This window comes from Cyprinodon variegatus, unplaced genomic scaffold (assembly GCF_000732505.1).
Source record: "Cyprinodon variegatus isolate N-32 unplaced genomic scaffold, C_variegatus-1.0 Scaffold1243, whole genome shotgun sequence".
Taxonomy (NCBI): domain Eukaryota; kingdom Metazoa; phylum Chordata; class Actinopteri; order Cyprinodontiformes; family Cyprinodontidae; genus Cyprinodon; species Cyprinodon variegatus.
In genome coordinates this window covers 174,692-189,007 of record NW_015151696.1, presented here as the reverse complement: position 1 = coordinate 189,007, position 14,316 = coordinate 174,692, and the positions used below count along the sequence as shown (strand labels likewise).

At 38.0% G+C, this 14,316-nt stretch overlaps 1 protein-coding gene across 1 annotated transcript; it reads right to left on the bottom strand.

Moving 5' to 3' along the window:
* Positions 1 to 2,056: 2,056 nt before the first annotated feature.
* Positions 2,057 to 12,390, bottom strand: LOC107102368 (oxysterol-binding protein 2-like). Its single transcript, XM_015401645.1, has 2 exons — positions 11,855 to 12,390; positions 2,057 to 2,797 (listed from the first exon to the last, which is right to left on the bottom strand). Exons 1-2 carry the CDS (start codon positions 12,010 to 12,012, stop codon positions 2,428 to 2,430), a joined length of 528 nt encoding a protein of 175 aa, XP_015257131.1. The 5' UTR covers positions 12,013 to 12,390; the 3' UTR covers positions 2,057 to 2,427.
* Positions 12,391 to 14,316: the final 1,926 nt, after the last annotated feature.

Genomic DNA, 14,316 nt, shown 5'->3' with positions numbered 1-14,316 from the left:
TTCTATTCTGGAAAATTATGATTATGCGATATAAAAAGTGGAAAAAGAAGAAATACAGTTTTTAAAAGTAGCATTCTTAATGTTTATGTCACTGAAACTGCTCCAAATCCAACCGATGGTATCCTTGTTTTCAGTATAATTGAGTTTAAACATTATCTGAGTTTGATTTATATTCTATCAATATAATTAAATCTAGTTAATATACAGCTTGCATTGTAACTTACCAGGGCAACAATCCTATAATAAAAATAACAAAAGAATAGCAGAAATTAACATAAACTAACTATTCAATAATGGAAACATAAATCTACAATTATACAACAAATGCACCGAGCCAATCACTAGCCTAACATTTTTAAATATAAAAGCATTCCTCTACAGCATACATGCGCGCTCTTAAAAAGCTCTCACATTCTTGCTGAGTCTATATTTAGGGATCTGACTTTTAGATGGAGGACATATTAATCCAGTGTGAATAGAATTTGAGCCTGTCTCACTTTCTGTCCAACCGTTTTTTAATGTAGACTGAAGCAGAGAAACTCTGGGTTGAAGCTGTATTGAAATGAGAGTCTGCAAAATCCCTTTTTTCCAAAAGAACATAAAGACTTAAAAAAATAGCCAAACAAGAATAGGTCTTCTAGGAAAGGAGACTGCCATGGCATCTGCTGAAGACCAAATGGAGGCTCAGTTCTCTCAGTGGAGTTAGCATATTCCAGTTTTTTTTTTTTTTTTTTAGATTGACTATGGTGAGTAACAGCCGCCCTCTCCTGGCCCACAGTGGAATATGAATAACATTAGAGAAAACAGGCTGATTAAAGTCAAAAGCTGAACTAAATACCAGTTTTTTCTCTTCCCCATTTTCCAATCCGTGCTTTCCGCACTCTGTGACCTTTGATCTTTTGAAAAACCTTATTTGTGTCCTGTGTGAACATCTACTGGCATGAGATTCTTCCCAGCGGGCTACATATTACCTTAGCATGCAGGTTAGTAAATACATAAGTGCATATAAAGTTTAAAGACAACAGAGGAGGGCTCTTCGTCATACTGCACTGCCGTGGAGCCAGTGGGAATTAGTAGGTTGAATACAAAGCGAAAGACAGATAAATACATTGATGACAGAATCTGTGTGAAATCAGGGTTATTCTAAACTGGATCTAGGTGCTGGCTTTTACTGGACCATTTTTACACATGTATAGGAATGGATTTATACCATTTGATTGAGGCTCTAGCTACATGTTTAGGATAGTTGTTCTACTTGTATTCAATCTTCCCATCAACACTGACCAGCTTCCCCACAGGCTGAAGAAAAGCCTCCCTTAGAGTGATGCTGTAAATACCATGTTTCACAGTAAAATTGGTGTGTTCAGAGTGATGGACAAATTTAGCTCTTCACAATACATGTTGCATAGCACTTAAGCCAAAATGTTTAATCTTGATTATGACTTGTGGAAAACTGCAGAGGGGATCTACTTTTGACAGTGACTTTCGAAATAACACTGTGCCTTAAAGGGAAGATTTGAAGTACAGGACTAACATTTTTCTTGTTGACCGATCCTCCCACATGAGTTGTGAATCTCTAGAGCTCATTATTAGTTCCCAACGGACTTTTGGCTGCTTCGATGATTAATGCTCTCCCTTATCGACCAGACAATTTAGGTGAATAGCCATGTCTTAGCAGCTTTGCAGATGTTCCATTTCATGTGTAATATTGGATGATGGATTACACAGGGTTCTGTAAAATGTTCAAAGCTTGTTATAACCTGACTGTGTTAAACTTCTCCAAAACTATCCCTGACCCGTCTGCTGCATTCCTTAGCCCACATGAAAAATAATATTTTGCAGCAAAACTAAAAAATACCTGTTATATACACAAGTTGCCTACTGATCTGTGTATCAGTGTCTGAATGTGTGCGTTTGAGAATGTGATAATGGTCACATAACTAGGAAAGTGCTACATAAATTCAATCCTTTTACCATTTTAACATTTATAATACAAAACTGATAAGAAAATGTTTAACAGAACAAACAAAAATACAAATAAAATAATTTAGAAAATAATTAAAAGTTTATTTTCAGGAGAACTATGATAAGACATCATATACCATCCCTCTGATTTGTTGTCCAGTCTTTTGTATACATAGCAGGGCCGGCTCCGTGAACGTCTTTATGCATGCATGCGTTTTTTCTGTACATGCATGGGAACAGCTGCCACTCTGGGCTAACCAGCATAGCTTGGCATAGGAGGAAAATGGCAGACGGTACACCCAGCAGACCAAAATGTTCACTTGAAGACAATCAGGACTCCAGTTTTACTCAGAGCTAGCTTTTTCCCCATGTATTCTATGTAAGCGTCACTAACAGCAACTTGAGTGAGCTGTGACTTTTACAAGTGACAATCTATTTTATGTGATCAAGCCTGGTAGAAAATTAAATTATAATATAGTGGTTTGTTTTGTTGTACAGATTAATGCTGAAAAATACTGAAAGTTCGCTTGTTACTCTTTTAAGAAAACATTTTCCACATTTAAAAAAGAAAGTCACGGTTGGTTCATTTGAATGTAGCAGCAGCTCGTAACAGCTGCTCTTACCAGATTGATCATTCATCATGCGGATTGCTTTCGCTTTAGCCAACTCCAGCGCAGTAACCCATCTCTGCCGCTCCACTTCGGTGCTTGCCTTCAAGTGGTATGTTCGCCCACCGCTGCTAAGAACAATGTTGCAGGCATCCTCAGTATCAATGTGTGCTGTTGCCAAGTTTATAGTTCCTCGACATGTATGGGCCATCTCTGCCTGTGTCCTACAACAAAAAAATTAACAAAAGGCAGGAGATAAATCCAAATATACCACAAAACTGAGTAGTGTTGAGAGTGAACAAGTTAAGGACAGCAGCTGTTGTTCAGTCTTTCATTCAAAAAGGCTGGGTCTGCAGCTAGTTTTACTACTGCTACTGAGCACAAGCAGTAAGGGGAAGAGCAACTAAATAACAAAGCAACAATAAAATATCAGGTCATGTTACTAAACCAAGCATGAACCATGAGAAGGCGCACATTATGAATAATAAACTTGCATTAGTTTCTTTTGAACACATTTTTTAGCTTTTCTTATAACAGGATCTCCCTCCTGCTGTTGAACTGTGGGAATCTGGATAGCCTCTGCTACACCAACTGTGCACAGTCAGTGGGCCTTTAGAAGTGTAGATAACAAGGCCATTGTGCAGCTTCAGGCCTCTTTGCTGACCACAATTGAACAATGAATAAGAGTCCAGACAAAGAAAGGAGTGAGAGAGGAGGTGAACACCAGTGAACAATAACGGACCGGCAATGATAAGAATATTAACACAAAGTAATCAATACAAATATTGTTTGCACACGCTGCATTAGTTTTTGATGAAGACCGTACAATTCATTTTATATTTGAATCCTGACAACCAACAGAATCGAGAATTAAGAACCTTTATTGTCATTATGAAACCAGTAACTCAATTTTGCAGACTCCCAGCTTAGAAGGCATACACTACAAAGATAGAAAATAGAAAAACGCCCTTAGGAGAAAAGAAAAGAAAAAAAAAAAACGTATATTTAAAAAAACATGGAAACATTTGGAAAACTGGAAGAAATTATAAGACGTTATCAGAGGAAAAATGTGTGTATAGAAATTGAGCATTATGTAGTGTGTGCAGAGAGCAGCTACTGGCAGTCTAGTCCATGGGATGACCTGATTGGAGGTGTATGTTTAAATTTTTTTCCACAGCTTCTCAGAGGAAGCTGTCAAGAAGTCTGTTTTGGACCTAATGTTCCAATATTGTTTTTCTGCCCTTAGTGGGACAGTCAGGGAATTGCATGGATGGGTGGGTTTGGAAATGCATGTGAGCTTTTTCTGGACTTGTGCAGTGTGAACGAAGTCCAGATCAGGTAGACAGGATCCCTGTGATGTTTTCACCTTGCAAGCTCAGTCCCTAATCCTGTGTCATGAAGCTCCCATACAAAACCATCACAGTGAGACAAGAGAGAGAGCAGTCTGCTTTGACTTCCTTAGAAAAATGAACCAACGTTGGGCTTTCCTTACCTAGTGGGAAGACCTCTGTATACTGTAGCAGCGGTCAAAGAAAAATAGTGAATACTGTCCAAAGTGCTCCAGAGAAGAGTGTGTACAGTCTTCCCTGATCTCCTGTAATGTACTATGACCTTCTTAGGGACACTGGTTATCAGGATAAGACCTTTCTGTAGTTCGCCACATTGGTGTCCTCTGCAAATGTTAAAATCATGTTTTGTGAGGATAACAGAGCAGTTTCCGTTAAAGAAAGTAAAAAGTGGCTACCTTGGAGGATTCCAGCATTGAGGGTCAGTGGGGCAGATATAAACTTAACTTAGGCTAATATAGGGTCAATTAATAAAGAAGTCACTGATACAGTGGTAAACGGGTGCATAAACTTAGGTTGTAGATTTTCAGGTCCAGCATGTCCAGAGATTCGGTGCTGAAGGCTAAACTGAAGTCCACAAAATCCTCCTAAAATAGGTGTTGCAAATAAGTCATGGCCGTATGGAATATTAACAAGAGCTGTTCAAAAATAAATAAATAGCACTGTTCTGAGAAAACACTGAAACTCAAAATTATATTCTATCAGGGTGAGTCAATTTAAGCTACAGGGAAAATATGGAGCATGATGTTCCCTGGACATTCTCAAACCAATAAATGAAGCTTTCGGTTTGATCAACAAGAAAATGCAAAAGGCTAATTACTTAATTAATTTCCAGGTTCTCTATGCCGTCCATCTAAAACATTTAGCAGCAGCTGAAAAGTTTGCTTAAATTTTTTATGCATGTCTGAAAAGAAGAAGGTGAAGAAAGATCTCAACTGAAGCAAGAAGTGCATTAAATTTAAACTAAAAACAAGAACAATTTTAATCCTTTACTTGTGCAAATCATGTAAATTTTACTGAAACATAATTTTACTAAATGTTTCAAATATAAGAGTCTTAACAAAAAAGAACATTGCACTTAAATTGCTGCCTTAATGCATATAGAAACATTGCTACAGGTAAAATAATAACTACATTCTGAACACATACTGTACTAGAAGTTGCACTTCAGTTTAAAATTAAAACCATGGCTAAAAGAGGAGCAGATATGTTCATTTTATTCTTATATTTAAATGTTTTGAGTCTTGTAGCCTGAAAAATAAAAAAAATTTAAACAGTTATTATGCCATCATAACGAAAGAGACCATCTGGGTTGTTATCAACACACTGTTGTAGAAAATAGAAAAAGAAGCCTTTGTGATTGTATGGGGATACATTTGTGCACACAGGATCAGGATCTGCACATCTGTGAAATCAAAAGCTTATTATAAGATAAGACATGAAAATCTTTCTATTTGTTTGTAAATCAATTATTGATCAAGCATGCAGCCGTGCCTTCATATGAAAGTATCTTTTTGACTCTAAGAAAAAGCAAATCTTCCAATAAAGGTTGCTACGGCTTTACTGAGTCAAAGGTTTAGTGTTTATTTATATAAAATCTGCCAGGCAGCAGCTTCTCTAAAGTCAAGTCTCGCTGTCATGCCAAATGAGAACAATCGTTTCAGTGTACCATTCCTCTGCTGGCACTCGGTGCACATCAGTTCCACAGACAAACACTGCACTGGGGCCATGCGTAGCAGAGCAGGGAACGCGCCAGACAGGGATCCTCAACAGTCTAGTTTGCAATTTCACCCAGCCCAGCTCTGCTATAAAGTCCTGAACGTTAACTGGGTCAGCAAAAGGGAATGTGCCGCTGATGAGTAAGATGAAACGCATGCTGATTGCTGCTGCCCTGTGGGGAGGCCAGGCCATGCAAAGGCCGCAAAGCTACGCAGTCAACAGAAAAGCTGTTTAACAACGATAAGGAAACATAGGGGTGTTAAGGCACTGGTAGGATGAGGAGGGGGAAAGTGAGAAGGTAGAGTTGAGCTGCATGAGGGGTCCTGCATGATGCGCTGCATCAAGAGACCATTGCTGTGTTTTACCTGTCCGTCCCCAGTGCACACATCCTCATAAAACATAAATCCACCGATCTGGAGCATGTAACGACAGAACAACAACCAGTGAACAACACAGGACACACAGCAGTGAGTGTGGAAACAGAAAAAAAAAGAGATTATGTGGATAAATAAGCTTGATAGGTTTTATTGTGATTGTAGGCTTTAATATTGGAAAGAAAATATCAGAAAGCCACCACTGACAGCTGGAGATAGGCAAAAGCACCCCTTGCGACCCCAGCAGGGATAAGCATGACAGAAAATGGATGGATGGATGGACGGACAGACAGACGGACGGATATCAGAAAACCACTGCATAACACATTGAATATATATATATATATATATATATATATATATATATATATATATATATATATATATATATATATATATAACAAATATAAAGCTGAAAGAAAAAAAAAACAGCAGTGATGGTCAGCTTTAGACAGCTTAGTAACTGGCAAGTTAAGAATGTAGCCAGAGTCCCTTTTTTGTCATCCCTTTGCTGCTGCTGCCACATAAAAACACAAAGACAACACAGACAGGCACCCAAACACAGCCCCTTTGGCATGCACACCCTGTCGCCTGATGCTAAAACCAATGAATAGACCATTAACAAGATTAGATCAAAGCAGCAACATTGCTTGCTCCAGTCACTCCAGATGAAACGCCCGTCCTGCACACTGGATTTAAGCCAGGATGAAACCTTCAGCTGGGCCCTGAGGTTGGCTTGCTCAACCCTCTTCCTCCTGACTGACCCGGCAGTAACACCATAACCTGACTCTCCAAAAAAGGACCCAGGCTGTAGTGAGCACCAGGTGAGCACTTAAAATGATGCTATCTGGTTTCCCTCAAGGCACTGGAGCAAAACACGTTCAGCCAAGACTACTATGAAAGACAAGACCAGATGGTGTGATACTGCAGCTCCAATATTACCCAAAGTTTTAATGCTTTACAATGCTTGCCTAACGCAAATGTTGCTAAGTAATGAGGAAAGTATTAAATCTAGAAGTAAAGTTAATTAAGCATCTTTAAAAAAAATACTGTGAAGTTCTGAGAAAGCATACAGTCATATGTCTCCTTCAGCATAATGAGGCTCTTTGTGTGATTTAAAGTAACAGAAGGCATGACACAAAGCTGATGTGGAGAAAAGAACAGCCAGACTTGCGGGTTTTCAGAGCCAAAGTAATGCAGGAGTCAATACAAAATGCATTTTAGATTCACTATTCAACTCATTACAATTAGCTTGCTCAACTGCTGAGTGTGTCAGCCCATTCACAGCCTCAGAGCATCGATTGGAGCGCAGGTTAAAGAGCCAAGCCAGTGCTTTGATAAAAACAGACTGCATGAGCCTAAATAACTTCTTAAGCTACTGACAGAATTTCAAAAGGTGTCCAAGACCCTGCTGAATAATTAGAAATATATACTTAAAAAAAAAAAAGATCCCTGTCATTCATACAAATGATAAAACACAGCAGGCCTCATTAGTACCAGTTATTAACATCCAATAAGCTTTTATTTATAACATTTGGGAACATTGCAACTATAAACTTCAAGAAATGAAAATACTAATTGGTTGTCAAACAATCATGAAAAATAAATGCTGGAAAGTGTGTTGTTTATTTCTATTTAGACTTAATTGAGGATCATTAGAGAAAATTAGTAAATATACAGCATACTGTATAACATGGAACAAAACAGAAAGACAAGAGACTGAGTTCTGGGGAAGTATAAAGCTGATTTGGTTCAAAACAAAAATCAAAATAAATACCCCAGTTTGTGGATACTGTTGAATCCATTATTTTTTTTAAATACAGAGTATTCTATCTAGAGATTGCCCACCACTGACATGCTCGGCAGGAAAAGCAGTTATAGGAGCCAGGGAGTAGCTCTGGATGGGCTGCAGGTTCACAGATGAAGGTGAGATGATTGGCAGCTAAGCAGTGAGGGCAATATATTTATTTGTTTAACTAGAGCCATGAAAAAAATTACCTTGTTGTAGTTTGTCACAAGCCATGCAGGAAAAACAGAAAAAAAGACAATGCTCTGGAGAAATACAAGTCAAATGGAACATCTTTAAGTCAACCTAAAGCAAAATGTGCGCTAGGAAAACAGCATTGCACATCAGGCTGACACTTTACACTGGAAAAACCATGGCGATTTTTATGCAGTATAGTCCTGTAGGAAGCTTTTATTTAACAGTATCTAACTGACTTGCAAGCCCAAACTGTTAACTAATGTAAAGTCCCTTGTGAGGAGCCCCTTAGTTCAAATTGCCCAAATGGTGCAAGGTTTTACATAAAGACACCTTTTTTCCATTACAGTATATGAACATCAGACTAGCCTTGCTGCTGTCAAAATTCTTGCTTGATGCTCTAAACTCAGAGAATAGTGCGTTCTCTTTCCAAACACAATTCAAAGGAAAAATTCTCTTTTTAAACACATAATCAAATCTTCTCTTCAAAAATCAATCAAAATGCATGCAGTAAAATAAAACATTAAAAAAAATTATAAGCTGCATAATTTGCGCTTAGTTTATCTGATAAAAGAACAAAAATAGAACTGCATGTGCAGCATAAAGGGTTCATGTGGGAAGAAGCACATTTGTGACTTGACACACAATGAAAGCACATTAATTAACATGTTGTCACTTTCGTCTCTGTTGCCTTTTTACTCCACTGACAGATAGTCTGTGCCGAGAAGTCTCACAGAGAGGCAAACAAAGCCCAGAGTAAGATACATACACAATGCTGTCATTACAGGAAGACATCAGTGGAGGGGACAACGTGTGCAACTCAATGCTCAGATGTTGACAGGTCATCTTTTCTTCAACAGGGTTGGTCACCTTATAACATAATGGACCATTAAGGCTGGGAGAGGCAACAGGTGTCTTTCATTTCACAGGTCCTACAGGCAGGAGTCAAACTCTAAGCAAAATAACATGTTGATAATAACAAAACCACAATACAGCTGCTAAAGTAGCAAGATTTGGAATGGAAATGGCCTTGATTAGACAGCTTCACAATACATAGACAGCATGTTTTATTTAGTAGCATGAAAAGACTAAAAACTCTTGCGTTTCAGATCTATAGGCACATATTTGTAACAAACAGAGGCCAGATATAAACAATTGCAACAGTTTTTTTTTTTTTGTTTTTTTGTTTTTTTTAGAAAAAGCAATTGTTTTTAAAGTTTTTTGTGTTAATTTATCACCAAGGTCAAAATGCAATTACAAGATTTTGCAAATTAAACTTCCTGGTCACAGCCTTGACTAACAGACCAAGGTTACCTCCAATGAGCGACTTCTTCAATCTGCTGGGACCATTTAATTAGGGAATTGGGTCAGCCAGTTCAACAGCTGTTGTAGGACATATCAGTCTGTGTGGGTGTAAATGTTCATTACATCGAAGTCTGTTCTTTCAGCCTTCATTCTAAAAGCTTCAATACTAGGGTTCAAAAAATCAATCGGATCAAACATGATTGATCGATTGTTTAAAGAATCGTCTACTAATTCAGTAATCAATTAATCTTTAATCTGAGTATAGTCTAAAAACATACCTTTAGCTGAAAGAGGAGCCCACTCAAACCAGTTAGTACACCAGAAATGTAAAAAATACAGAAACATTTTGCACTGAAGATGAAAAACCCTTTTGCCCATTAACACGCTCTGTCCAGAAGTCGTTACAGGGTACAGCTTTAGCTTCACTTGGTTTAAATTCTGTGTAAAATCTTCTTTAAAGAAGGTTTAGCCTCCCGACTATTATTCGATTAATCAAAAAAAGAATCGACAGATTAATTGATCATCAAAATAGTCATTAGTTGCAGCCTAATTCAATACCTTCGATTTTATTTTAGTACATTGCACATTTAAGATCTACAGTATATGGTACAATGCTTTATAAGACAAACTACACAGGGTGACTGTAAGCTTTTTCAAATGTTGGCAGAACATTTTAGACTGTCAGCAGTAGGGGAATTAAACTCAGTTGTTCTGACTAGAACATCTTATCAACATATACCCCAATTCAACTGCTGTCATATTAAACTCAATTTTAATAGGAAAAACATGGGTGTTTTGTCCTGATAAATTGACTCCCTTAAATTTGAGATTATTTTCCATCATCTCTCTGTGTTCATGTCAAACTAACATCTTCCTTTAAACATCAATACGCCACAGGTGTCTGTAGTATAAGTGATGTTAGGTAACAGGCAGAAACTGTTAGAAGGTAGTGAAGACAGACTGATAATGATATCAACCACATACGGTGATGTATCTCATTACAGTGAGTAAATGGAGTAGCCACTCTCATTTAATGGAGCTGAAGCGCTAAATAAATGAAACTTTAAAGTTATATGACTAAATGAAACATGCAACTGCTATCCTTCAGGTTGGAGCTGGTACTTGTATCAAATTCACTGTAGGCATGAGGAGGTCTGAGATTATCTCAAGATGAGAACTATTTGTATGATTTAAATGTAGTTTTTCTAGGTAACTTTTGTTAAACAAGCAGCTTTTCTTTAACTTCAACTGTGAAAACTAAGCAGGGGAAATACTAAAAAAATCAGACCATTTCTATTAAAAGAAACAAATGTAATATCACCAACTCTTTAAAAAAATTAACTAAAGTGTGTAGTATATTTGTACTATGTTGCAGTTCATAAATAATACATTAAAGCAAGATTACTGCAATAATGTTAGGCAGGAGTTTTTTTTTTGTTTTTTAGCAGACTGACGAGACTAGGGAGGGGCAGCAATGAACTCTCTTTCCTCCTTTCATCTTAGTTTACTCCAGTAGTTTTCCCAGCCTCTCATTTAAAGGCTTTTATATTATATGATGGAAAATTGTTGCTGTTAAAAACTACTTTTTATAAAAAAAAAAAAAAACCTTTACTTTTTATAACCTCTAGATGTATCGTGATAACAGCTACCATTTCATGTCTAGTTGACTTGAAGTTGTTTTATATAGTGTCTTTTGATGTTAACGTCAAACTCCTGGTTGCAAACTAGTAAAGATGAACCTTCGTTTCCAGTTCTCACATACAAAAATGTTAATGTCAGAGGGAATCTTTGTTGAATAAGAGTTAGAAAAAGACAAAGAATTTGCTCAAGCTGATCTATGAAAATACATTTTACATTTTATTACATAAATTGTGTCATTTGTCTTGTATTTCAAATCATGTTTTGATTGCTCTGCACTCTCGTGATAAAGTATTTTGTAACTCAGTCCATACTGTATATTTACAGAGAAGTACAGCGAATTCACACAAATCTAAATTTTCTCTGAAAAATAGCCAAGTATTTGACCAGCTTTGCAATAAATCAGTCAATTAATAGAAATAATATTCCTGTAAAATGAAAACAAAAGCAGAAAAAAATATTAACAAATAACATATATTCCATATGTGACTGCAACATAAAGAAGAAGACATTAAAACAATGGAACGTCTTTCCTTAAAAAAAACTGTATTCAACAAGTTATTCTAGCCAATGACAGGAGGCTAATGGGCTAGCTGAGTTGGCTAGCTAATGTCTGCATCTATGGTAACCTTATTTTTTCCTTCACTTCATTAAATTAGGGTAAGATACACATCACCCTGAGTGTTCCTGCTGGTGTTTTACTGTAGATTGTCCATAGTCTACGTTTATTTAAGCCGAGGGGAAAAGACTGCTCTCTGCATCAGCTGGAAGTAAACAGAGCCTAACTGACAGCTAGCTTTAGCTGCTGCTAGCCAGCTGAGGGAACCAGCTGTCATGATGCGCCTACAGAAATATGACACTTTCTGCGCTTTTCTATTATCCCAACACTCAAACATACTACTTCAATAGATATATTACCTGTAATAGGAAAGCAGGCCGTTGCTTAGGACGAACCATCGCCTCTGGTACCCTTTCAGATAGTTAGTCCATTTAAAGAGCCAGCCTTTGTAGGTGTCCGACCCCGGAGCTGGGGCCGCGGTGGAGGTGGATGCCGAGCCCTTCCCTTGCTCGCTCATCCTCGGCTCCTCCGTACGCCAAGGAGGCGCAGGTTGATAAACCGGACCGAACCGGGAAGGTGACAGCGGAGACGGGGATACTACGCCACTGCGGCTGCCGGGGCGAGGACGTCCGAGCGGACGGGAAGGAGGGTTCGGTCTGCGGCGAGAGTAACCAGCGTGGAGCACTTTCACATGACTCCGGAGGAAGGACGAGGAGTGATGCCAAGACACTGTGCTGCTGATGCAGACTACTGCGGAGTCAGAGCTTGGCAGTACAGAAAATCATTTCCCTACAAGCTTTTCCTGCTGTAACCGAAAGAGAAGTTATCACCATGGTGACTGGTCCAAGCTGTAGAGGCAGAGCTTCGGAGAGGGAGCGGCCTTTGCTGCTTGCTGTCCGAGAAGCGATGCCTGAATGGGAGCAGCAGTTCCATCAGGTCCAGCCTGTGATTCACAGCTGCACCACGTGACTGTGTCATCTACACATTCCTAAACATCTGAGCATAGGCTGGCTCCTGATGTCAATCTGCTCAGGTGACCAAGCAGATGTATGCCTGTTTCATCACGTCATACTGGGAAAAGTACAGTTTGTCTGCGCACTTTGCAACATTATGGTCAGGCATTCTCTGTTACGACGATTTAGTAATTAATTATACCAATTTAATAAATGTCTTTCTATCCTGCATGTTTTGCGTTGCTGAAGGGGATGCTGCATGTAAGGGGAACTCTTCCTCATTAATGGAAGAGCAGAAGGAGATTAAAACAAGAGAGTTAGTTTAGTCTCTAAAACAGACATGGCTACGGCTTGATGCTAACATGTTTTATTACAAATTAAAGTTAGAATTCTGAGAAAAAAGTCATTCTGAGAATAAAGTCAGAGTTGTGACTTTTTTGTCATATTATACTGAAATAAAATGTAAAAATCAGTTAACCTTTTTTATTTTTTCACTGGCCCTAATCCTCTTCAGTATATTATTGTACTGTTAATGTCGGCCAGAGGTTTAATTGGACAGGCGTAACATATAATATAATTTTATAGCTTTTTTTAATGCATTTGAACAATAAAAAAAAAAGTGTTTTGCTGTATGGGATATATGTTTGTGTGTGTGTGTGTGTGTGTGTGTGTGCGTGTGTGTGTGTCTGTGTGTGTGTAGGGAGAGAGAGAGAGAGAGCGAAAAGAATAGAGTAGGAAATCCCTTTATTCTCCCACAATGGGTATATTCTGGTGTTTACAGCAGCAAAAACATTATACAGATTGTACACAAAGATGAGGACCTTAGAAAACTGTATAAGAATAAGATAATAGTAAAGGGTTAAAAAAAAATCAATAAATAAGATACTGTACTGTAAGGTGTTTTAACAATAGAAATATTGTGCACCTGGAGAATAAATAACTAATATACAGCTATGGAGATTTTTACAGTAATGGATATTTAAAAATAGCAGCAACATTAGAGATGTGCAAAATTACAGAAGCATGTTATTTTACTGACTAAGATAGAAACTGTACAAAATCAGCTCGAATGTAACAGCTTGTTTAGATTGTTGGGAACAGTGATGGTTATAAACTCTTATAGTTGCTGGGAGGAAGGATCTGTGATAACGCTCCCTGGTGCATTTAGGGTGCAGCATCCTGTCACTGAAGGAGCTCTCCAGCTCTGCAGCAGCTTCATACCTTTGGATTTCCGTAGATTTTCTTACCCCAAAAACACAAACAAGTTAAAGATAAAACATGTGTTCTCAAAAATACATACCGGTGATCCCGCTAGTGATTTGTAATTTGCACCATAACCACACAATTACTGGTGGAAAAAGAAGCCTCTGGCATAATTCTTGCTGGTTACAGAAGATACAATGAGTGCGTTTTTAAAATGCAGTCATTGTTCTGTTGGAAGATCCAGTTCTATCCAAATTTAAACCAGCTGACCAAATTGTTCCCATCTGATAAAAGACAATTCTGAGTGTTCAAAAACACCTCTAAAGCCACCAAAGCTCTAAAAAGATTTAAGCAGGAAGATACTGGAACATCCTGCTTACTTAACAAATGCCACTGCCACAGCAAAATGAACTTCAGAGACTGCTGATGTGCGGATCAAAAGTCAACACCATCAAGCATGTCTGTCCACGTATACAATCCAAATATCTCCTGGAGAAACTATTTGGTCACAAGTTTTAACAGGTTCCAAACAATGCTTTTAAACTGAACGCCTATTAATCAAGGAGGGAGGTGTTAATCCCAGCCATAGTGGTGCATTTTACAAATTAGATGGAATAATAAAAAAGGTTGGAATTTACTCAAATGCTTTAACTTTAGTTCAAACC